Source organism: Pyrgilauda ruficollis, unplaced genomic scaffold (assembly GCF_017590135.1).
Source record: "Pyrgilauda ruficollis isolate IOZ18807 unplaced genomic scaffold, ASM1759013v1 scaffold34, whole genome shotgun sequence".
NCBI lineage: Eukaryota > Metazoa > Chordata > Aves > Passeriformes > Passeridae > Pyrgilauda > Pyrgilauda ruficollis.
The window spans coordinates 238384-260233 of NW_024524822.1; the positions used below are offsets into that span (position 1 = coordinate 238384).

The 21850-nt window shown below is 56.5% G+C and overlaps 3 protein-coding genes across 3 annotated transcripts; all 3 read right to left on the reverse strand.

Annotated features, from left to right (window-relative positions):
* Positions 1-9288: 9288 nt before the first annotated feature.
* On the reverse strand, positions 9289-13088 carry LOC121357682 (extracellular fatty acid-binding protein-like). Its single transcript, XM_041475208.1, has 7 exons — positions 12597-13088; positions 12143-12282; positions 11594-11664; positions 10897-11007; positions 10299-10400; positions 10041-10066; positions 9289-9443 (listed from the first exon to the last, which is right to left on the reverse strand). The coding sequence occupies exons 1-6, from the start codon at positions 12690-12692 to the stop codon at positions 10041-10043; spliced, it is 546 nt and encodes a 181-aa protein (XP_041331142.1). The 5' UTR covers positions 12693-13088; the 3' UTR covers positions 9289-9443.
* An 842-nt stretch (positions 13089-13930) lies between these two features.
* LOC121357623 (lipocalin-15-like) lies at positions 13931-15703 on the reverse strand. The gene is made up of 6 exons (XM_041475119.1): positions 15540-15703; positions 15282-15346; positions 14889-15002; positions 14322-14423; positions 14215-14236; positions 13931-14059 (listed from the first exon to the last, which is right to left on the reverse strand). Exons 1-6 carry the CDS (start codon positions 15620-15622, stop codon positions 14056-14058), a joined length of 390 nt encoding a protein of 129 aa, XP_041331053.1. The 5' UTR covers positions 15623-15703; the 3' UTR covers positions 13931-14055.
* A 1553-nt stretch (positions 15704-17256) lies between these two features.
* Positions 17257-19850, reverse strand: LOC121357506 (lipocalin-like). The gene is made up of 7 exons (XM_041474813.1): positions 19684-19850; positions 18619-18758; positions 18461-18537; positions 18230-18343; positions 17924-18025; positions 17712-17737; positions 17257-17411 (listed from the first exon to the last, which is right to left on the reverse strand). The coding sequence occupies exons 1-6, from the start codon at positions 19780-19782 to the stop codon at positions 17712-17714; spliced, it is 558 nt and encodes a 185-aa protein (XP_041330747.1). The 5' UTR covers positions 19783-19850; the 3' UTR covers positions 17257-17411.
* Positions 19851-21850: the final 2000 nt, after the last annotated feature.

Below are 21850 nucleotides of genomic sequence, written 5' to 3' on the forward strand. Positions count from 1 at the left end.
GGCAATGTGTGGACAGCCAGCACAGTTTGTCCATCTGGGCAGTATTTATTCCTTATGGAAAGAGTTCCCAGAATTGCTTACTGGGAGAATTCCTGTGGCCAAACAATTAGCAGTGTTAAAGAATCCCCTGCTAGTCTATCCCAGAGGATGCTACATGCCTTCCTTCTGCCACCCCTCTGAGAGGATGAGGGGCTGTGCAGTGCTCCACACTGATACCCAGCTTTATGGATGAGATGAGACCCAGCTCACCCATCGAGGGCTGTTCCTGCAGAGCTGGGCTCTCTGGAGCTGGCACTGTGACTCCAACCCAGCAGTGGGGGCTTTCAGTCACAGTGGGAGAGGATTCTGTGAATTAGGAACCCAGCCCCTGGGTCCCCCCAGGCAGTGAGAGGTCTGGATGTGCTGGCGAGGGGGAGTGAGAAGCTGCCAGCTGTTCCCCCAGCAGCTGTGCCTGACCAGCACCCCCAGGCTCTCCCTCTGTGCCAGGTCACTGAGAAGCCTGTCCCTGCTGCCGAGAGGGTGGGTGTCACTCAGTGTCTCAGGTCACTCAGCTGCTTCCTCAGTGACATCTGTAACATCTGAGAACATGGCAGGACTGTATTGTGGACATACACAGGGCTCTCCTGATGGTCCCAAACACTGTTAAACAAGAATAGATGTATGAGAAGATCGGGGAACAGATGCAGAAGCTCCTCTCCTCCTTCCAGGTTTCCAGGCCTGCAAGTGGAGATTGGTCTAAAGATCCCACAAAACGTGACAAGTCATACCCTACCTGAAAAGCTGCTGCCCTTCACGGGAACAAATTGTGTTTACACCTTTAGTGAAGATACAGAAAGGTGTCCTGCCTGCCTTCTCTGTCACAGATTGTGGAAGAAGACGTCAAAAGAAAAAAAATCTTTAAATGTTACAAAGTGCCTGCTGGCCAGTACTGCACTGGGGATGTCAGCCTCATGTTTGCACTGGGAAAACAACATGAGGCAGGTACCTCTGAGAGTGCAGAGGACCAGAATGGCATCCAAAGGTGATTCATCAGGCTTGAGAGTGGCAAGGGAAAGCAGAGACACTGGCCTGTAGGAAAGGCTCTGGGTATAACAAGAAACTGGAGCCTAAGGATAAATGAAGATGAGATACAGAATATTTTGAGTGTGAAACTAAAGCTACTGAATTTGCAAGAGGAGCAGGCCAGGAGATGATCAGTGATTCACACAAGTCTGTAAGAACCTACTGGTGCTGACAGAGTTGTCGTCAGGTCCTTTCAGAGAGAAGGGTGGGAACATCTGCCAGGAGCGAAGAGAAGGTGAGTGCCAGGCTGAGAGGATTGAGCACTCTCAAACAACATTGTAAGGGCCCTCCAGGAGGGAACAGGGCAACTGTGGATGTGCTCTACAATGCAGAGGGGTGGGGGGTCTCTGGTCCTGGTGCCCAGCAGTTGGGTGGGGGTGTGTGAGCAGCCAGCCCAAGGCTGGGGTGCCTGAGCATGGATGCCATGGCATTCATGGACACACTCTTCAATGCAAGGAGGCATGCCAGTGGGATGGGAGACACCTTCAGGGATGTGATGCCAGGCTCTGAACCAGGAAGGGAATAGAGATTGAAGGAGAGGCCTGTACTTTACATGCTGGTTTGGGTTGTGATGAGGAGTAAGAACTGGTAAACAAGTGTGCAACCACAGATAGAAGAAAAGAACCTGAGGGATAAGAGCAGCTGGGAGAGCAGTGTGGGCTGGTGTCTTCACATCTGGCTCATGAGAAAGATCACAAGCAATGGTAGCCTTGTTCAATGCTGCTGTAGAGAAACTCAGACTAGTCATGGAGCTGGCCATGGGAGCAGATGTTCCCAGAGTCACAGAAGCAGCTGGTGTGAGCCAGGCAGAGGTGAAGGAGCCCTCAGGAGGAGGGACAGGAGCGTGTGATGAGGAGAGAGGCCAGCACAAGACATTGAAAGACATGATCAAAAGATCTTCCTGGACCTAAACTGCCTGGGTAAGGAAGGAAAGGAATTTCTGCCTAAGTGGTGTTGGGAGCCCACCACAGATTCCCCAGCCAGTTTGGGGTGAGGACAAATTACCAGGAGAGAAATCCTTCAGGTTTAGTCTCCAGTTTCTTCCTTCCAGGAAGAATAGCTCTTTGGAGGGGCGGAGGTGCTATAATCACCTGTCTGCAATGGTCATTCTAGTTATCCTTGGATATGAGGACAACATAACCAGCAGAAAGTGAGCTGATGGGGTGGTTTTTTTGTACCTGTTCCTTTTGGTTGTTTTTAGAAGAGCTATTTGGGAAAATAACTTCAGAGCTCCAGTAGGCATGAGTCAATGTCATTTGGCGTAAATATCAATCCAAATATCAATCAAAGATCAATAGGGGCAGATTGGTGGCTGTTGCTGAGAACAAGCACAAATCAGGAGAAGTGAGGCAAGCTGGTTCCTGCAGCTGAGCAGGTTTGGGAAGTTGAGCATTCAAACATAGAAAAGAAAGAAAAGGCACAAAAAAAATCCCTTCTAAGCACAAGGGAGAGGCTGGTGAAACAGCTTCTCCCACAGCAAAAAAGCAACATACAGACACCAAGGAGACACTCTGGAAAGAGTGGAATGTCTGCAAGGAAAGAAAAGAGCCTGTGCTGGAGATGGAGTGCAGGGAGCCTGTGAGAACAGCTTGCAGAGTTACACGGGATAAGTATTCACCCTTCAGCCATGTAGGTGGGGTCAGACAGTCCTGATGTGTCCTCAGTACAGCACCCTAGAGCTCAGATATCTCCTGCTTCCAAGTGTTCCAAGAGGACAATGACAACATTGTCCAGTGACAGTGACAACATGAGGGCACTGGGAGAGCAGCATTAGGGAGGGAGGAAAGTCTTCAGAGATTTGCTGAGGGAGGGAAATGTGGCTGCACCTGGACTCAGGAAGAATGAACGTTGTGTCTCCAGCAGTGAGGGTGCAATGTGCTTTTGTGATGAGGGAGAAGAGGAATCTGACCCCAAACATTTGCAAGGCTTCAAGGGAAAGAAAGAAAACTTGGAGGGCACAAGAGCTCTGGGACTGCAGAGCAGTCTGCCTGTCTGCAGGATCCTTCACTGGAGAGTCAGGGGAATCTGGAGCCACAAATATGGCACAGGATGCCAAACTGGCCATGGGGACAAAAGGGTTCTAGTCCGTGTAGGAAAATATTGATGCTGTGTTATGTTAGTGAGACCTTTCTAGGTGCTGCACAGGAAACCCACTTGAGGAGGAAGTTGAGCTAGGCTGTCAAGATGCCTGAAAAGTAGAGAGTCCATTGGAGAAGATATGGTGCAACATGGTCAGCCTGGAGAAGCAAATCCCAGCTGGGAGATGGCTGCATCAGGAAGGAGAGCCCTTTGCTCAAGCATGCTACTGTGGACCACCCTGGAGCAGCAAGCCTGCAAGAGCTGGCGGCTGAAACCCAGTGCCAAAAAATTACTTTGATCCAGGAATCAGCTCCTTAGATCTAATGCACGAGGGCTTGGACAGAGTTTGGGATATCTGTGTGGTTTTGATATACTCCTGGGTTTATATTGAAAGGGGAAAGGCTCTTCTGGGCTCACAACCACCAGATCCCATGGCCAGTGGCACTTTGGGAACTCTGGGGTCTTACATGGTGCCTTCCCAGGAGATTTGAGACCCAAAGTGCTCACTTAACAGGGCAAAATACAGAAAGTGTTTGGGATCCTAAATCCATTTGTCATCACTGAAAACTTATTATTTTACCTAGTAAAAACCTATTTTAACTACAATTCCGTGTTCACAGAGCCTTCAAGTTGATTTGATGAAGCAGACACAGAAAACTCCACGGCTGGTCCACTGGGATGATATCCCACAGATACACCCACCACAAGACCCCCGGGGAGCCCACCCACCCCCAGCTCCCTCCCTGTACCCCGTGACCTCTCCATAACCAAGGGCATACCAAAGAGCTGGTATCCCCAGGAGAGCACAATCCGAATACCAGAAAACCAGATTGGCATTGCGGTCTGTGGCGGCGGTGGACGCAACCTTCCCCAAGAGTGTCTTGTGCCAGCGGGTAGGAGCCACGAAAGCACCAGCACACACGTACAGACAGACAGACAGACACTCAGCAGCTTGACAGTGAAGACATGGGAGGGTCCAAGCATGGAGTTCCAACATGCCCTATTGTAAAGTGATGCTAAAGGAGCCCAAGCCAAAGCATGGTCCAGGGTATAAATACAGGAAAGAGTGGGCGGAGAAGAGCAGCAGGGATCCAATGGTCTGAGGGTTCAGGGGTGGTACACTGGGAAGGGACCAATAGGGAATGCCAGGGTGGATGGGCAGGGTTACATAAACCAATGGGAAAACAGGGAAGGGACAACTCTCTAGAACATGAACATATAAAGGTAAAAGGGGTGGGGAAGGCCAGTGGGGAGGATGGAACTGGGATAAATTAACATGGTGCTGCAGAGCGCCATTGTGGGGGAAGTCTCTTTCCTTGCCCTGAGCTGAGAGGAGTGCTTGGAGCCTGTAGTGCATCTTTCTAGGGCATTGTCATTACCCTCTCCCCAGCGGGCTCATGGGCCTCCACAGGTTGGGCTGTCTGGCACCACTTGCCGTAGTGGAAGGTGGAGGGTGCAGCAGATTGTGTGTCCTGCCACAGCGAAACTCCTCTGCCTGTGAGCCAGGGCAGGAGAAACTGCAAGAGGTGAGTGGGATGCAAGTGGCATCTTCATTTCATTCTTTGATAACTCTAGGGCTTTGCAATTACATGTGCTGATCCGATAGTCATTAGGGAATGATCAGCCAGCCATTGGCAGGGGCTGTTTGCCTTTCTGCTAATTAAGTTGCATTTGATTTGCAATCAAATCTAATGAATCAAGTGAGCTTGAGGTAGGCTCAAGGGAAGCACAGGCTAGCTCCACAGCCTTGCTGATCATGAGGAGCCACATGCCAGGGACACTGCCAGGAGCCGCGCTGTGGCACAGGGCAGTGAGGGACACGTCGGCAGGGTGAGCAGTGCTGCGTTTGGGCAGGGACAGGGCTCCTGCCGTGCTGCTGGCAGGTGGCCTGTGAGGCTGTGCACTTGGAGACATGCACCAATGTATTGGGTTGGCACGGCCAGGCTTTGGGGTGGGGGGGCTGTAGGGGTGACTTCTGCAACAAGCTGCCAGAAGCTTCCACCATGTCCGGCAGAGCCAATCCCTGGTGGCTCCAAAGATGGATATTCCACTGGCCAAGGCCAGGCCAGTTAGGAGTGGTGGTAATGCCTCTGAGATTACATATTTAAGAAGGAAAGAAAGATGGTTTTGTGCAGTTGTAATTGTGGCCAGATAAGAGTGGGGTGAGAATATGTGAGAGGAAAGCTCTGCAGACACGAAGGTCAGTGGAGAAGGAGGGGAAGGAGCTGTTCCAGGTGTCGGAGCTCAGATTCCCCTGAACCTGTGGTGAAGACCATGGTGAAGACCCTGCAGCACAAGGATGCCATAGGAGTGCAGAGATCCACCTGCAGCTCCTGGGGGAGCCTATGCTGGAGCAGGGAGATGCCTGAGAGGAGGCTGTGACCCTGTGGGAAGCCCATGGTGGAGCAGGATTCTGGCAGGGACTGCAGACCTGTGAAGAGAGGAGCCCACACCAGAGAAGCTTTGCTCATAGGAGCTGTGACCCTGAGTGGGACCTATGCTGGAGCAGCCTGTTCCTTGAAGACTGACTCCATGGAAAAGTGACTCACATTGCAGCAGTTTGGCTAGGACGGTTGCTTGTGAACTGGACTCACATTTCAGAAGTTCATGGAAAACTATTCCCCATGGGAGGGACCCTATGCTGGAGCATGGGAGTGATTACTGTCCCTGAGCTGTGTCCCATTCCTCTCTCCCTGCACCACTGTGGGGAGGGAGGTAGAGCTGGTAAAGAGGGAGGGGTGGGAGAGAAGGTGTTTTTAAGGTCTTCTTTTACTTTTCATTATCCTGCTCTGATTTTGTTAGCAATAAATTAAATTAATATCTCTAATTAGAGCCTGTTTTGCCTATGACGATATTTAATGAGTGTTCTATCCCAGTCCTTAACTCATAAATCCTTTGCCATATTTTCTCTCCCCTGTCCAGCTGCAGAGGGGACAGATAGAGAGGCTTTAGTGGGTGCCTGGGTTCCAGCCAGGGTCACCCCACTACAGGCAGCCACCCTGTGCTGGCATGGAGTGCTGCTCAGGCAATGCTCCTCTGGCTGCCGTGCCGGGAGAGAGCAAGCACGGCCCCGACTGCTGGCTCTGGAGGAGGGGCAGGGAACAGACCAGGGCAGGGACCCCAGCACGGGGCTGCTGCTTCTCTCTTCACCACAGGCGTGTCGGGCAGTTCAGCGGTTTGGGACACCCGTGAGATTTCCATGGAGCCCTGGATGTGCTTTGAAAGAGGAAAGGCTGTTCTGGGCTCACACCCGCCAGACCCCAGCGGCACTTGGGGAACCCTGTGCTCTCACTCTGCACTATCCAAGGCGGATGGACAAGCCTGGTCCTGATGTCTGCATGGTGCCACAGTCCTGCTGTGGTGACTACACCACCAGCTGGTGACTGGTGCTGCACCCATCACAGGCAAAGGAACATCCAGGAGCCTCTAACACAAGACTGCTTCAGGCAGGTTGATTGGGCACCCTTGCACTCAGTTTTTTTGGGATCACCAAGAGCCCACAGGTCCCAGGCAGCAAGTGGGACCTGGCTCAGAGGCTGAAATTTAAGTGTCATCCTTTTGCTAGCTGGTGCTACTCTTACATCTACAACCTGAGATGATCCCATACAGTCACATTTTATTTTTAAAAAGAGAAAAAATGAAAAGTCAAGAGGATTAACTATCACATATGGCACAGAGATTGTCTGGAAAGACCAGCTTAGCTTTCCTCTGAGTGCTTAAGCTGATATTAGCAAATAGAAGCCCTAAACAACATTGGGAAGCCTAAATGGAACCCAGCACGATTGCATCAATTTAAAGAATCTGATTAGAAATAGCATAAACATTCTTTAACTTATTGAAGACAGCTGAAAGCAACAATGTAAGACAAACAACAAAGACACCAGCATCTGGTGCCTTGCTCCTCTGCTTTGAGAAATGACAGCTGCACTTTATTCACAGGCTCTGGCAGCAGGAATTTAACACTAGAAAATATTTGAAAGTAGCTGGTTAAATTCAAAGAAAAGAAGATGATAGAAAACTGAAGAAACCCTGCATCCACCTTGGCCAAGAAGGAGCTTTGGTGGATCCTCAGAATGGACAGTCTCCTCTGCAAACACTTCAGAAGTTCTGTCCTACCAACGGAGAAGGGCAAGTGAGTAATAAGGTGGAGGAGATGACATTTCCAGACAAAATAACTCAAACATCACTGCAGCACCCCATCTGCCACTTACACTCCCTTTGGTGCCTTCTAGTTTTCACCAGACAATGAGAAGAAGAGAATGTGCCAGGCTCTGCAGAGGTGGTCAGAGGGACAACAGATAAGTAGGTCCCCTCACAGTGTAGGAGATACTCACAAAAGCCTGCAATAAATGCCAGATTTGGTTGATGTCTTGGCAAACTATGACACAGGGCAGACTGAATGCAACTTTTGCGCAGGAAAATCACACCTCAGAAATACACCTCTCTGGAGGAGTCAACAAGACATGGGTGTTGGACATCCCCACGTCACCTGGCAAGAGTCTATCAAAGTTTGCAGGGCACAAGCTGGCATAGGTTAGGGAAGAAGATCTCACTAAGATAAATCACAGAATGATTCAGGCTGGAAGGTCATCCAGTCCAACCTCCTTTCTCAAGCAGAGTCCCCCACAGCAGTCACCAGGATAGTGTCCAGACAGGTTCTGAGCTCCTCCAGACATGATCCAGAACCTCTCTGGGCAGCCTGTCCCAGTGCTTGGTCACGCACACAGTGAAGAGTGGCTGAGAGAGAGAAAGGGAAGAAAGTCACCCAGGGAGGTCAGTGTGCTGACTGACGGATGTCTGGTAAAACAGCTCATCCACGTGCAGAGAGTGCCAGAGGGGGCAGCACGAGGAGATATTGGAAGATCAGAGAATAGGAGACTAGGACAAATCTCAGTTGTACCCCCAGCTTTTCAGGAAGGTGAAGGTCCAGGTCTGGCTATGCAGCCCCAGCAGGGACATGGCCTGAACAGGGGAAGGAGAGAGAAGGGTGAGAGGGGAGGCTGGGAGGACAAGGAGGCTTGTCAAGGATTTAAGATCTGGAACAGCATAAGGAGCACGGATAGAGATGATCTTGCATCACCAGCAGCCATCAGCTGCTGGTCTCAAACTGCCCCTCAGCCATCAAAGGCTGTCCCAGCATTTCCTTTGCCCCAACACCCCTCTGCTTTCTCCATCAGCCCAAACTGGTGTCTGGGCTGATCCCCACTGCATCAGCCTGGTTCCCACCAGCCCTGGTATGTTCCCACAGCCCCTGGCTGGGCAGCTGAAGATGGAATCAGCATGACAAGCAAAAGGGGAGAGCAGCGGTGAGTGAAGCTCCTTGCTGCAGGATGCCACCACAGCTGAGTAGGTACCTAAACCCAGGAAGCCCTTAGGAACATTCAGGGAAGAAAAGTCCCTTTTTATCAGACATATGATGACATCTGGTCAGATCTGTGGGGGGAAAAGGGAGCATTGGATGAGCTGCAGAGACAGATACAAGCTTGATGGAAGGGCTGAGGGACTATGGAGGCCTGCATGGGGACCCACTGAGTGCTCTGCATGGAGGGGATTCACACCCAGAAAACACTGAACTGTCAGCTTGTGTGTCCTGGGACCCCAGCTCCAGTGGGGTTTTTCTCTGTGTGGTGCCCAGGGGCAGAAATCACAGGCAGCTCTCCATGTTTGGCTCCAGAGGATTCAGACAGCCTTGTTCCACAACAGTTTGCAGTGGGGCAGAGAGTTCCTAAATCTGAATCTTGCCCTGCCTTGGCTCAGCCTGAGCTGTTGGATGAGCTCCTGGGGCTCCCAGGGAGCAGAGAGCTGCAGCCACTGCAGGACAAGAGGAGGAGAGGTGGTGGATGGTGTGGGTGGATGCAGCCCTCCAAACTCCAGCCTCATCTCAGTGGCCTTTCTCCTAGATATTTTCCTTGCCCACAGGATTCCCACAGGATTCTCACTGCACCCTTTGCCTTCCCTCTCTCTGGCCTGGTTCTGCCCCTCTGGGAGGCACCCAGGAGGGAAAATCTTGTGGCTTTGAAACTGCCCTCACTTGGGCAAGCTCAGCTGGGATCACTCCTGGCTGTTCACCATCCACAGCCCCCAGGACAACAGGAGGGACCACAGGGCCCAGCACCCCAGGTTGTCCCCACAAAGCAACACTAAGACTTGGGGAGGATTTCTGTTTATTTGGCAGAAAGCAGGGGCTGTGTCAGAGTCCTGACAACAGAGCTAGAAGAAGGATGGTGGAGCAGGAGTCTGGAGCTTCAGAGCATGGGTTTTGCATTGCTTGGCAGGAGCATCCACAAGCCAGTCTGCACTTTCTGGAAAACAAGTGGGAGAGGTGGCATTGAGGTGAGGGCAAGGAGACCAGTGGGACTCTCCATTATGATCAGTGCATTCTTCTCCAGTTCTCCCCAGATTTGTAGGGTGAGGCATCTCCAGCAACGGAGTTCTAGTAACCCCTACAGCTGTGTGGTGGGAAAGCACAGGCTAGGGGGGAAACAGCAAATATGGTTTGCATGGTGAGACACCAGCCCATTCTGGCCAGGTTTGCCAGTCCACAAGCCCAGGGTCCCTTTGGCAGTAGCCAGTGTCCTGGCCTTCAGTGCTCAAAGGGCTGGGCAGACATTTCTCTGGTGGTTTCAGCTCACATGCCCATGTTCAGTGCCAGGCACTTCCCACTGGGGGTCTCTGGGCACTGCTTCTTGGGAGTCCCTGGGTACTGCTACTTGGGGTCCTGCTGTAGAGCAATATCCAAAGGAATGGTCCTACCTGTGTGCAAGCTCCAGCACCAGTTCAAACAGCTCAACCCCAGAGGAATTCAAAGAGTTCTTGGTGGCCCTTGCCTTGGGGACACCAAGAAGGTCAATTTCCAGGAGAGAACATTGCAAACACCGTTTTGCACTACAGCAACTCACCTACGGTTCACCAAGTCTGCAATCCTCTGTGGAAACAAAGAAAAAGCCTAAGTCTGACACTGTGGTCTGAATAGTCCCATTTAGCACCCAAAACAGACTACTCAGAAGGAATTTGTGGTTTTTTTCTTGCTCAGTATGCCCAGCCAGAGCACCGCTGGCTGCCAGCACTCCCTCCTGCCAGCTCAGGCCATGAAGTGGTGGTACTGAGGGCTGAGCTGGTCCCTGCATGTCCCTGCATTGGCCCTGGGCAGTGCTCACCCTGCCTGGGCAAAATCCAGATTGTCTTGTCGGTGAAGCCATTCAGCTTGGCAAGTCTCTTGAACAGCAACTTGATTTTGGGTCTCACCCACTGGGTTCTGCCTAAAGACAAAGACATGAGTTAGCTCCAGGCTGTGCCTGACCCTGCATCTCCTGGGAAGCTGGTGAGTGTGTCCAGCTGAGGGTGGGATGGATGGCAGCCCCTGGGAGAAGGCTGGAGGCACTGTGGTGGCCAGGCACATGAGGCACCCCACCCAGGATACAAGATGAGCCAGAGGTCCTGACACCAGCACAGTGTTCCTCTTGGAACACTCTCTTGGCTCCTGTCCCCACCGATTCTGTTCCACCTGTGCAGCAGGACCCTCGCTCTCCACCAAGCAACTTACCCAATGCCATGGACTTGAAGCACAGTGCTGGGAGCCTGAGCCCCAGCCTCTCCTGCCACCCCAAACACTGCTCCTTCCCTGCCACACAGGGAACACATGGTAGTCCCTGCTCCGCTCCTGCGCCTCACCCAGGGCAGGAGTGGAGAAAGAATGTCCCCTGGCTCCTGGCCTTGCAGGACCCTCAGAGCAGCTCACCACTGCTGGCTACGCACTGTAAAGTCTCAGCATGTGCAAGGTCTTCCTGTCTTTCTCTCTGGTGGCAAAGACAACCATGTAGGAACTGCCGTCGGTGTCCACCAGCCGCACCGTCTTATTGCCTCTGTCTGCAAAAGGATGTGGAGAAAAATTAATTACCTTCTCCTGGAAACCCCCATGCTGCAAAGGGGCTGTAAAGAGCATGAAGCCCACCAAGCCTGTCTTTCCTCGTTATCTCCCCATCCTGGTTTTCCCTCTTGCTAAGGCTCCTCTGAAAGCCTGGGGAGCCCACAGACCTCAGCAGGGCAGAGGGATGGGGAGGCAAGGACAGAAGAGGCTGTGGATGGTCAGTGCAGGCTGTTGGCCAGTGTCAGACTGCTCCTTGGGCTGGGAATGGTGGAAAACCACTCCTATTCCATCCCTTGGGAACATCCACTCACAGTCTCTTTGCAGAAGGAACCTGCTTTTCCCCAGGGTTTAAGCTTGGTCTCATTGTGTTTATCTCAGAGGGAGGGATTGGGGGGAGTCTGCCATGCTGCTGGGCCACCAGCCCTGGGATGTAGCTGGCACCTGGACGCAGAGGGATGTCCCACCCAGGGTACAGGAGGGGCAGGCAGTCCTGAGGGCCATGTCCCCAGGAACAGCCAGCTGCTTCGGACAGGGATGGTGGGACATGCCTCTACCCTGCCCCAAGAGCCAGGCACCCCCACTCACCAGTGCTGTAGTATTCACCCGGGCTGTCTGTTGGCTTGTAGATTGATTCAAACTTCATGCATCTTCCAGGGCTGCAGAACAGTGAAGGATGCTCCAGCTGAGGTGAAGTGACTCCCTCTCCCCTCCCCTCTTCAAGGGTCACTACCCCAGGTGTGAGACTTGCTGTTCAGAGATGGGATGGTGTGGCCAGGAGGGGACAGATACCACCCTTGGAACAATGGGTACCTGGGCTGGCAGGAGACAGTGCTGGCACATGGGGATTATCAATGCCCTCACTCATGCTCTGAGCTTCTGGGATGAGGCTGGTTCTGCTGGGAAAGTTGTAATTGTAGGGTCCCGTCCCACCCTCTGTGGTGGCACTGGTCCTGGCCAGTGTTGCCCTGAGCCTGCCCTAAAGACGGGGTGCCCACAGCTGTCCCAAGCCCCTGGTGTTCCTGTCTCAACCCCTGCCCAGGTCTTTGGTGAGTGCACTGAGGTGGAGACCCACCAGTGAAGGTCCAAGGAGGAGTTTGGTAGTGAAGCCTGTGGAGAACAGCATGTGGGACTTACGTGGGAATTGCAAAGGAGACCTTCAGGTCACCATCCTGCAGGACCTCAATGTTGGCCATCGCCATCTTCAGGTGGTCCTTATTTTGGAGATAGCTCTCGGAGTCAGAGGCCATAGCAGTGATGTACCACGTCCCTGCAATCTGGCAGTGAGAGCAAGCTGTGAGTCCAGAGGAGCAGTCTAGAGTGTCCCCTCCTCAGGGACCAAGCCAGGACAACGTCAGTCCATGGAACACCCACATCCTGTCCAGGCAACAGAATTCCCTTAGGGACACCTATGCAGGAGCTGGGTGACTGTCCTCACCTGGGCGTGTCAGCAAAGCAATGGTGGCTGTAGTCACCCCAGCTGTCCCCAAAACACCTCTACAGTCCTCCCTGCTCTGCTGGTGACTGGAGAACAAACCCTTCCCTTGCCTTCCCTTCCCTTCCCTTCCCTTCCCGGGATGCTGAGGGTCACCTTGCTCTCGTCCGGCTCCGCGGTTCCCAGCTCCCCAGCCTGCACACGCAGCAAGCACAGCAGGACCATCCCCAGGCTCAGCCCCACGGTCTCCATCTCGCCTCAGCTCCTCTGGCTTCCCCCGTGGGATGGGGAGCGGAGCCGGCGCTGTCGGATTTATAGCTCCGCTCTCCGTCCTCCGCCGCCCCCGCTGGAGCGGTGCCGAGCCCACGGGAACGCTCTTGGCCTCGGCTGGGGCAGAGGGGTGGATCCGAAGGGCAGCAGTCAGCCAAGGGTGAGCAAACCCCTGGGGCGGAGCGGGGCTTGTGCCTGCAGCCCCAAAGCGGAGTTACAGGAACCGTTGCTCCACTGCTGAAATTCGGGATTTCCCCCGTTTTTTTAGTTCTTGTGAAAGAACAAAGCGAACGCTTGTTTCCCAACGGGCTGCCGGAAGGCTGCCAGGAGGAGCGGGAGGTTCTTCCCGGCACCGGCCCCGGGGCAGCCCCGTTGTCCGGCTCACCGAGGCCCTCGGTGACCCGTTTTTCTGGCCGGGCTGAAACGTGCCCCAGGGCAGCTGCTGGGATCCTGCCCAAACCCAGCCCTCCGCAGGCACAGCCTGACCTCTGCGAGCCGGCTGCATCCTGAGCAGGGCGGGCAGAAGACGGGGCTCATGTCGCTGCGGGAGTGTGTCCCTCCTTCCCGGAGTGTGATGTCCCCTGTGGCCTGGCTGGGCCAGGCTCCTGGGGTCACCGGCCCAACACCCGCCTGGGCACTGAGGGGCTGCGGGGCAGGGAGGCAGAGGGGGGACCAGGGGCTGCCTTCGCTCTGCAGGAGGTGGAGGCAGATAAAAACTGCCCTTTGGGCTCATGGCAGCATGGCCTTGCTTTGGTGAGATTGGGGGACCAAGGGGGGTGACAGGCATGTGGGTCCCAGTCCTGCCATAGGCAGCCCTGGTGCCACCCCACTCCCATCCGGGTGGCCTGGGAGAGGACTGAGCAGGGAATGGGGTTTCCTGGGGTCTCCCTGCAGGCAGCACTGGGCAGCCTGACTGCTTAACCCTGTCTGCCCAGAGCTACTGACCACCCAGCTAGGCTGTGCAAGCCCCTGTCCACCCTGGCTCCATTCTTCCCTGCCCTGGCAGCTGCTCCCCTGCACCTTCCCCATCCTCTGCTCCCCATCCTCCCCATGCTGGGCATAGCAAACATCATATCCAGGGAGCCCCCTAAAACCTGTGGGGGCCTGACAGGAAGGGTCAGCTGCAGGACTGTTTGGTTCAGGGTGCCTGGGGACCGTGGCAGCACCCTGCTTCTGCCAAAAAAGCACCAAGCTCTGGGGTAGCTTCTGCATCTATTTATTTAGGAGATTGAGGGTGATCCTGGTATGGAGCAGGGGGTCTGGCAGAGCCTGGAGGATGGGAAGGAGCACCATGGAGTGGGGTGCAGAGCCCATCGTCCACTAGGTCTGGAGGACACATGGTCCTTCAGCTGCAGAGGCAGGACAGGCAGATGACTGGTCAGAGCAGGGCAAAGCCAAGGTGACAGAGCCCCGAGGCAGGTGGGGGATCCCCCAGGGCCTGCAAATCCCTGCTCAGCCCAGGCCATGCTGAAAGGGAGTCACAGCTTTCCCTGGCCACACTCACCTGATGTCCCCAGTACATTGATCTGTTGGAAAGCAGAGAGAGGGGAGAGTGTGCAATTGGCAGCAGAGGGGGCTGCAGCTGCCACGCTGTGTCCTTGGGCCACTCACCCGACTTGGGCAGGATGGCCAGCATGTCCTCGGTCAGGCCCGTGGTGGGGATGAGCTCCATGAACTTCTGCAGGAGCTGGCTGCTCACGTCCTGCTCCCTTGCTGCAGCCACACACCCAAAGTGGGGGCTGGTGAGTACAAGGAATCCCAGCAGCCAGCCCCACCTGGGGGTCCAGGTACTGCGGGGCAGCAGCTGGAGCCCAGGGAAGGGCCAAGGTGAAGCAATGAACATGCAGGGTGGACACCAGGCAACCCACAGCTGCCCTGGGCTGGCAGCAAAGGGCCACAAGCCCCTTGGGATCAGCGACCCATTTGTTTGGGGTGGTATGGGGCAGCTGGCAGGCTTGGGATGCTGCAGCTGGGCTTGCACACTTCAGGGGGCTCTGGTTCAACCCTCGCTGGAGATTTCTTTAGTGCAAAGTTTCATTCACCCCAAAATTAATTCCCTAGGTGATGGACATGGGGTGCTGCTGGTGGCGGCCCTGGCTCGTGGTGGGAAGCCCAGCCCCTGCCCGCTGCTGGTGCCCCCATCCCTTCCCAGGAGCCAGGTCCCCACTCCCAACGCACTGAGGAGCTGCAGTGCCGTGCTGGGCTCTGCCTCGCTGAGCTGGACCTCGTGCAGGACAGCGTAGTGGCTGTAGTCTGTCTCCATCACACTCAGATTCCTCTTCTCTTGTGCACCTAAGGACCCCAGAGGTGACCAGCTGGGTAACATGGTACAGTCTGAGCCGTGCTGAGGCCCACAGCTCAGTGCTCAAGCCTCAAATTTGCCTGAGGGGTGTATGAGGAAGGAACCCCTGCTCAGTGTGGAGGAACCAGGTGCCCACCCACCCACAACCTCTTGCTGAGCTGTGGAGGCAAAGGGGCCAAGCCCACCTCCCACTACTCCTGAGGCATGGGGGCTGGGGATGCCCTCTGTTTTGGGGTACCCATGGCTCCAAAGCCCCTCTCCACACATACCCATGTAGTGCCCTGCCTGCCCGCTCTGCTGGAAGAGCAGCTCAAACTTTTGGCATTTGTCCATCCTGGAAAAGGAACATGAAAAAGACAAATGTGTCTGGACACCACATGGGAAGGCAGCAGGGTGAGATGGGCCCAGCCTGCCCAGGGGGATGCACTGAGGCAGAAGTGGGCAACCCAGAGCAGTGGGGGAGTTGCTGTGGAGGGGAAGGGAGTTCCCGGCCCTCAGAAAACACGGTGAGCAGGACAGACACTTACAGGGGCCAGACCAACTTCATGGCCAGGTCCCCTTCTGGTGTGAAGCTGATGATGGCCACGGATGACTTCATCCCATCCTTCATCTTCAGGAAGATGGAGCAGTTGGAAGCAATGGCTGTGACATGCCACACCCCTGCAAACTGCAGCAGGGCGTCACCAGTGGAATTTGGAAAATCTGTGGGGACCTGCGCTCCTCCATAGGGGACTGGAAGCCCACTGCAGAAATTTGCCAACCTGCAGTGGACCTGCCACTGTCTGTGGGGACTGTCACCCTCTTCAGAGACCTGCCACCATCTGTGGGGATCTGCCCTCCACCGTGGGGAACATGACAGCCCACTGCAGAAACCTGCCAGCCAATGGTGGCACATCTGCCACCCTCTGTGGGTACAGAGCCACCTGGGGGCAAACATGGGGACCTGCCACCTTCCTGCATGCAGAACACCCTGTCCTACCCCATGCTAAGAGTACAGGTGCAGCACCTGGCCCATGTTCCCTGGGAAAGTGCCACACACTTGCAGACATCATGGCCCCACGTGCTGGTGTCCTTGCAGTGGGGCTATTGTTGGCACTGGATACAGCAGCCAGGACTAACCTGGTTTTGCAGAGGCTCTCCTGGAAGCTGCCCTGGAGCTGGCTCAGTGATGGGGCTGGCAGGTGCCCAGGGGTGCAGCACAGGCCCCCTGCCCCAGCCAACCCCTCCAGCCCAGGCAGGATGTGCCAGGTAGCACCCACTTACCTTCTTGGTGTCCAAGTCTGGCTGCACAGGGAGCTGGGCTCCTGCCTGCAGCCCGCAGAGCAGGGCCAGAGCCAGGCTGGGCAGTGCTGCTGTCATCCTTATCCTGGAATGGATGTGGGCAGGAGAGGCTGCACCCACTTTATAGCCCCCACTGCTGGCAGCACTCCTGCCCACGCCAGCTTTATGCAACAGGTTACACAAGAGCAGGGATAACCTGGCTTAGGTGACAGTGCTGGCCCTGTCCCCCCAGTTCCAGATGAATGCAGCCTTGTGTGAGACCCAGCCCAGAGCACGCCCTGTGTATAGGGAGGAGTGTGACATGCATCCCAGGGTCCCGCTCCTGGCTGTTCCCATTGGTTCTAGGGTCTGTCAGTGGTGGGATGGATCCTGCCTCTGGATCCTCAGTGCCAGAGAAGGGTTGTGTTGGTGTTCTACCCCAGGCTAAGCCACAGCCTGGTGCCCTCAGAAGTGGTGGTGGCTTCTTAGCCTGGTGGCAGCAGGCTCAGACGCCAGTGCTGGAGAGGGTCTGGGTTCATGGGATGGAGCCCAGGAAGTGGCCAGGATCAAGCCACACCCAGAGCTTACAGACATCCTTCTTCTTCATGTCCATCCTTCCCCAAACTTCTGGAGACCTCCTAATTGCCCATTGCCCCATTCCCATGCTGCCAGCCTGCTCTCCAGCAGGAAAACCAAGGCAGGGAGGTTAGGGGAGCCCAGGGTACCCAGGGGGCAGAGGGGGAGCAGATGCCCCAGTGGGTCCTAGACTCAGGGACCCCTTTTTGTGGGACAGGGCAGGTTCAGTGGCCAGGCAGCACCACGGGACAGGGCTGTGAGTGCACATGGGGTCTCAGCCCAGCAGCTCCATAGCCAGGAGCTGGGGTCAGCCCTGACCACTAACCCCAGTCCCAACCCTATTGGCCATGCTTTCCCCTGCCCACTGCCTTCTTTGGGCCTGCCCCACACAATCCAGCAGGCAAGGGCTGTTTTTTTACGGGCTTTAATCGAGACAGGGATACAGGTGTGGGTTGTGAAGCCAGGGAGCGAAGGCTGCTGCAGTGTGGGGGGCCAGATGGGCAGGGTGGTCACCAGCTCGCAGTGCTGTTGGGGCTCGGGCTGGCAGCAGCTGGTGGGTCTGCCTGGAAAAGATGGGGGGTGAGCATGGTTGAGCTGTGGGAGACCAGGTAACACACAGGGCGGACATGGGCCTGGCTAGCCTCACACCGAGTGGGTAGGCACCTTACTGGTGTCTGGCTAGCCTCACACTGAGTGGGTAGGCACCTTACAGTGTGGGTGGGGGATCCCCAGGCAATATGAGGAGAGCAGCAGCCCAGGGAAGGGTTGTGGAGGGGTTGGGGGCTCTGTGAGGTGATGTGGCTTTAAGCATCCCCATACCATCTGGCAGGGCTGGTCTGAGCTCCAGTGAAGGCAGGACTCACCTAAGCAGCATCTGCCATGCATTTGTCTGCAGGAGGAAGAAACAGGGAGATCAGCTCCTCTGGGGGTTGTGGGAACTCAGCCCCCCTGATGGGGACACCCCATGGCTGGCCTCATAGAGAAGCAGGGACAAGCCAGGAGGGTCTCCTTCTCAGTCTCCCTGTGGTATCTCACCCCCTAGTCCCCGACACCATCCCTGCACTCTCAGTCTCACCCGTCTGCGGCAGGATGAGGATCTCGTCGTCTGTCAGGCCCTGCTCCCTGGAGAACTGGGTGAACATCTCCAGGCGTTCAGGACTCAGCGCCTTTGTCCGGCCTGCAGCCAAGAGCAGGGTGAGAGGCAGTGCCCCCATACCCACCAGCACAGGGGCACAGGCAGCCCTGCCAGGGGGTCCTGACCCAGCCATCATCCCCCCAAGGTCACCCCAGCTTGGGAAATGACCCTAACCCTGCCCTTCTCTCATGGAAAAGACAGACACCCGGGGGGCATGGACAGCACGGGGTCCCAGGGCAGACGTACTGTAGAGCAGCACCATGGTGGAGGAACCAGTGCTCTTGGAGATCTGGGTAGCCACCAAGGCGTACTCTTCGTAGTTGGTCTCCACCACATGGATGTTGTGCTTGCTGCCCCAGCCTGTGGGGAACATGGGGCACAGCTCAGCCCTGAGCTCCAAATCAGCCACAAGGCAGGAGCAGGGACAGCAGGGCTATGAGCACGTCCGGGGCTGCCCCACGGAAGCTGGGCACTCACGTGGGCTGGTGTAGATGAACCGCCCTGGCTGCTCTGTCTTGGTGTAAAGACTGTTCCTCGTCACGCACTGGTCACCCCTGGGAAGCAGAGCAGCAGAGGATGCACCAGTGGCCACTCCCAGTACCCCCTCCCCACTCACCCTCTCCCCATGCCCCTACTTGGGGTACGTGGAGGTAACTTCCAGGTTCCCCTCTGCAGTGGTGGAGATGATGGTGGTGCACATCTTCATCAGGTGCCGCTTCTCCTTGAACCAGTTAGAGTTGGAGGCCAGGCCAATGCTGTACCATCTCCCTGTGAGCTGCACACAACCTCCACTCAGCCCCAGCTGGGCACAGACCCTGTCTCACCCCTCAGCCCCCACCGACCCCTCTGGCAGCTCATTCCCTACAGCAGGACAGCGTCCCAGGGTCCTCATTTCACAGGGAGCTGCTACAGCTCTTGGCAACCACAAAACCCCAGAACAAGGAAATCCCTGTTTAATGACATGTCCTTCACTGCCCTTGGGTGTTCCCTTCCTCTTCACCCCAAGCCCAGGGAGTGTGACAGGACTGCCTGGCTCTGAGATACCATTTCCATCCATCTGGGGTTGTGAGGATGGGTCAGGACACTGGGTCCAGCATGGCTCATTCCAGTCTGGTGTATGGAGCCAGCAGTGTGATGCCCCTGAGGGGAGCTGCCCGCCTTGGAGAGCAGCTGTGCTGGGATCACCCTTGCAGCACATCCCAAACCACTGCCCTTGCAGGAAGTGCCTCCTGCCATCCCCATCACCTCCCTGGGGTGGCTATGTCCCCCAGGACCTTTCCAGGGGAGAAGGGATGTAGGGGATGTAGTACAGCAGCCCTTGTTTTTTTGTGGCCCTGGGCTGGGGTCTTTGTTGGGGAGGGTTTCCCATGGCCCCATCTCTGTGCTGTCAGACTGAGATTGCATTTCTCACTCTCCCCTGCAAGATCCCTGTGCATCCACACCCACTCCACAGCACAGCAGCAGCTCGGACCCATGCCTGACCCAGGGTTCTGGCCCTCAGCCTGGAGCCTTGGTGCTGGATCCCTTCCAGAGCCACCAAACCCAGGTGCTGGGAGGTCCCCAGGATGGGAGGCTGCATGTGCACCAGTGCAAGCCTGGCCCTCACCCACCTGCACCACCCCCTCCCCACATTTTCAGGGCAAGAATCCCCCAAAACACCCCAAACCTCCACAGAGGTGATACCGGTTGGCCTGGGTCACCTTGTCCTGCTGGAAGTCAGCCTGGACAGGAATGCTGTCCTGGGCATGCAGTGTCCCGAGCAGGGCCAGTCCCAGGATGCCGAGCAGTGTGGTCTGCATGGCAAAAGCGAGCCGAGCCGAGCTGAGAGCTGGAGGCAGAGCGCTGCAGTGCTGGAGAGTTTGTCGAGCCCCTATTTATGGTCAGGCGTTGCGGGGCCCCCGGGGAGCCAGCCCTGCCTCCCCCCGTGCCGTTATGCAAGCTGGAGCAGGACAGAGCACTGAAGCCAAAGGGCAAGCAGGGGATCCTGTGAATGCTTCCCTCCTGTTGATATGACATATTTGCTCCAGGGTGCCAAACTCCTCTGCAGTGAAAACAGCCAGCGGCCAGCACAGTGGCCGCCCTGCCCCCAGCTGCCGGGCTAGGACGGGGAGCAGCCCACGGAGAGGGGCCAGCGCTGCCCCATCCACACAGGGTGGCCTCACTCGGACCCGGAGTGGGACTTCGGTGAGATGGAGGAAATGTCCAGTGCCTGCCAGGTCCCAACCCAACCCACAGGACTCGACACCTGCATGTGCTCCTGCAGGATGCCCTTGCTTTGCCTTGACTCAAGTACCTGCATCACCCAAGGAAGTATCTCTGCTGGCCTTAGCACCCTTGGGGTGCGTCCCACTGGAGAGCTGGGGAGCCCCATGTTCAGCTCCCTGGGGACCAGCATGCAGCCAGATGCACCCTAGAACTTGACACCCCACTTGCTCCACCACCCTGCACCCTTTGACAAGAGGGGCTGGAGATACCCTCCCCCTTAGTTTGGGGTCACCAGTGGGTAACTTAGGAGCCTCCCTCAATCTGGGGGCGCCCCTGCAGGGTGAGGGCAGGGGATGTGTGCTGGGTGCCAGCAGCAACGCCCATGGGTCTGGCAGGGTTTGGGCAGGGCTGGCCATGCTGGGCAGAGCCGCAGCCCCGCGGCGCAGCCCTGCCAAGGTGCTTTACGTAAGGAGCATGTTTTCAGAACAGCTGGTTTTCCCCTGGCAGCCCCCCCTGCACATTCCCTTCCCCGCGCCCCACTGCGAGGCCGCCCTGCCCTGCACACCCCGCGCCTGCCCGGCCCCGCGGATTTATGAAAACAAAACAAAAGCTGAGCAGGCAGGACTGGACATCACGAGAGCCTGGCTGGGGCCTCGTATGCTGGGCTGGGGCTCAGTCTCCCCCGGAGCTCACCCTCAGGGTGCTGGGGGGAACTCTCTCCGTTGGGCACAGAGGCAGGGAACACCTGGGGTGTCACTGGCACTGGCACTGCGACAGGAATACAAAGTCCCCCCTGCTGCCAGGTACCCCCAGCTCCCTGCCCAGGTGCCAGGAGGGGGTGCCCGATGGATATCCGGGTGGTGCTCAGCTGTCCTGGGGGTTGCAAAGCTGGGAGCCAGCCCAAGGACCTGGGTGGCAAAGCTGGAGCACTTGGGGGCACAGGGGAACACCAACGGTGGTAAGGGGCAGCAAGAGCAGGGCTGGGGGCAGGACGGACTGTCTGGGCTGTGGACACAGACCCTTGGGCACAACCTGGGTGTTTGCACCCAGAAATGGTTTAGCCCCAACGACGGATGGGCTGAGCTGATATGAAGGGTATGGAGAATCCTTGGGGACCGGCCGAGCTCCCCGGGGCTCTCCCCTTACTCCCTTATTCCCCTGTCCGGTGCAAGCACTTCGGGGAGCAGGTAAAATGAGCTGGACCCAGCACAGCGCAGCTCTGTCAGGCTCGGGGGGCGGCCGGGCTGGACTCGGCTGTCCCGCACCTGGGGGGTGGGAACAGGGGCTGGCTGCGGGCACATCACGTGGCTTCCCTTACATAATTCCCAGAAAAACAACATGTGTTACCAGTTCCCGCTAGGATTGCAAAACGCTGGGGCTGGGTAAAGAGGGCTGCTCCCCCCGCCGGGGCTGCGGGAGGGGGGGACGGGGCCCCGCACCTGCCTGCTGCCAGGCTGCTCCCTGTCCCCTCCCGAAGCCAGAGCCATGGGCACTGCTGGCCTGCAGGTGTGGCAGGACGGCCTTGGCCAGGTTCCACACACAGGGAGAAGGGGTCGGATGAGGGGTGCAGCATTAACCCTGCAGCCCCCGCAGCCCCCTGCCTGTCTCTGTGAAAGGTGCTGGCTGTGCAGGCAGGAGTCCAGCACAGGCAGCAGCCCCTCG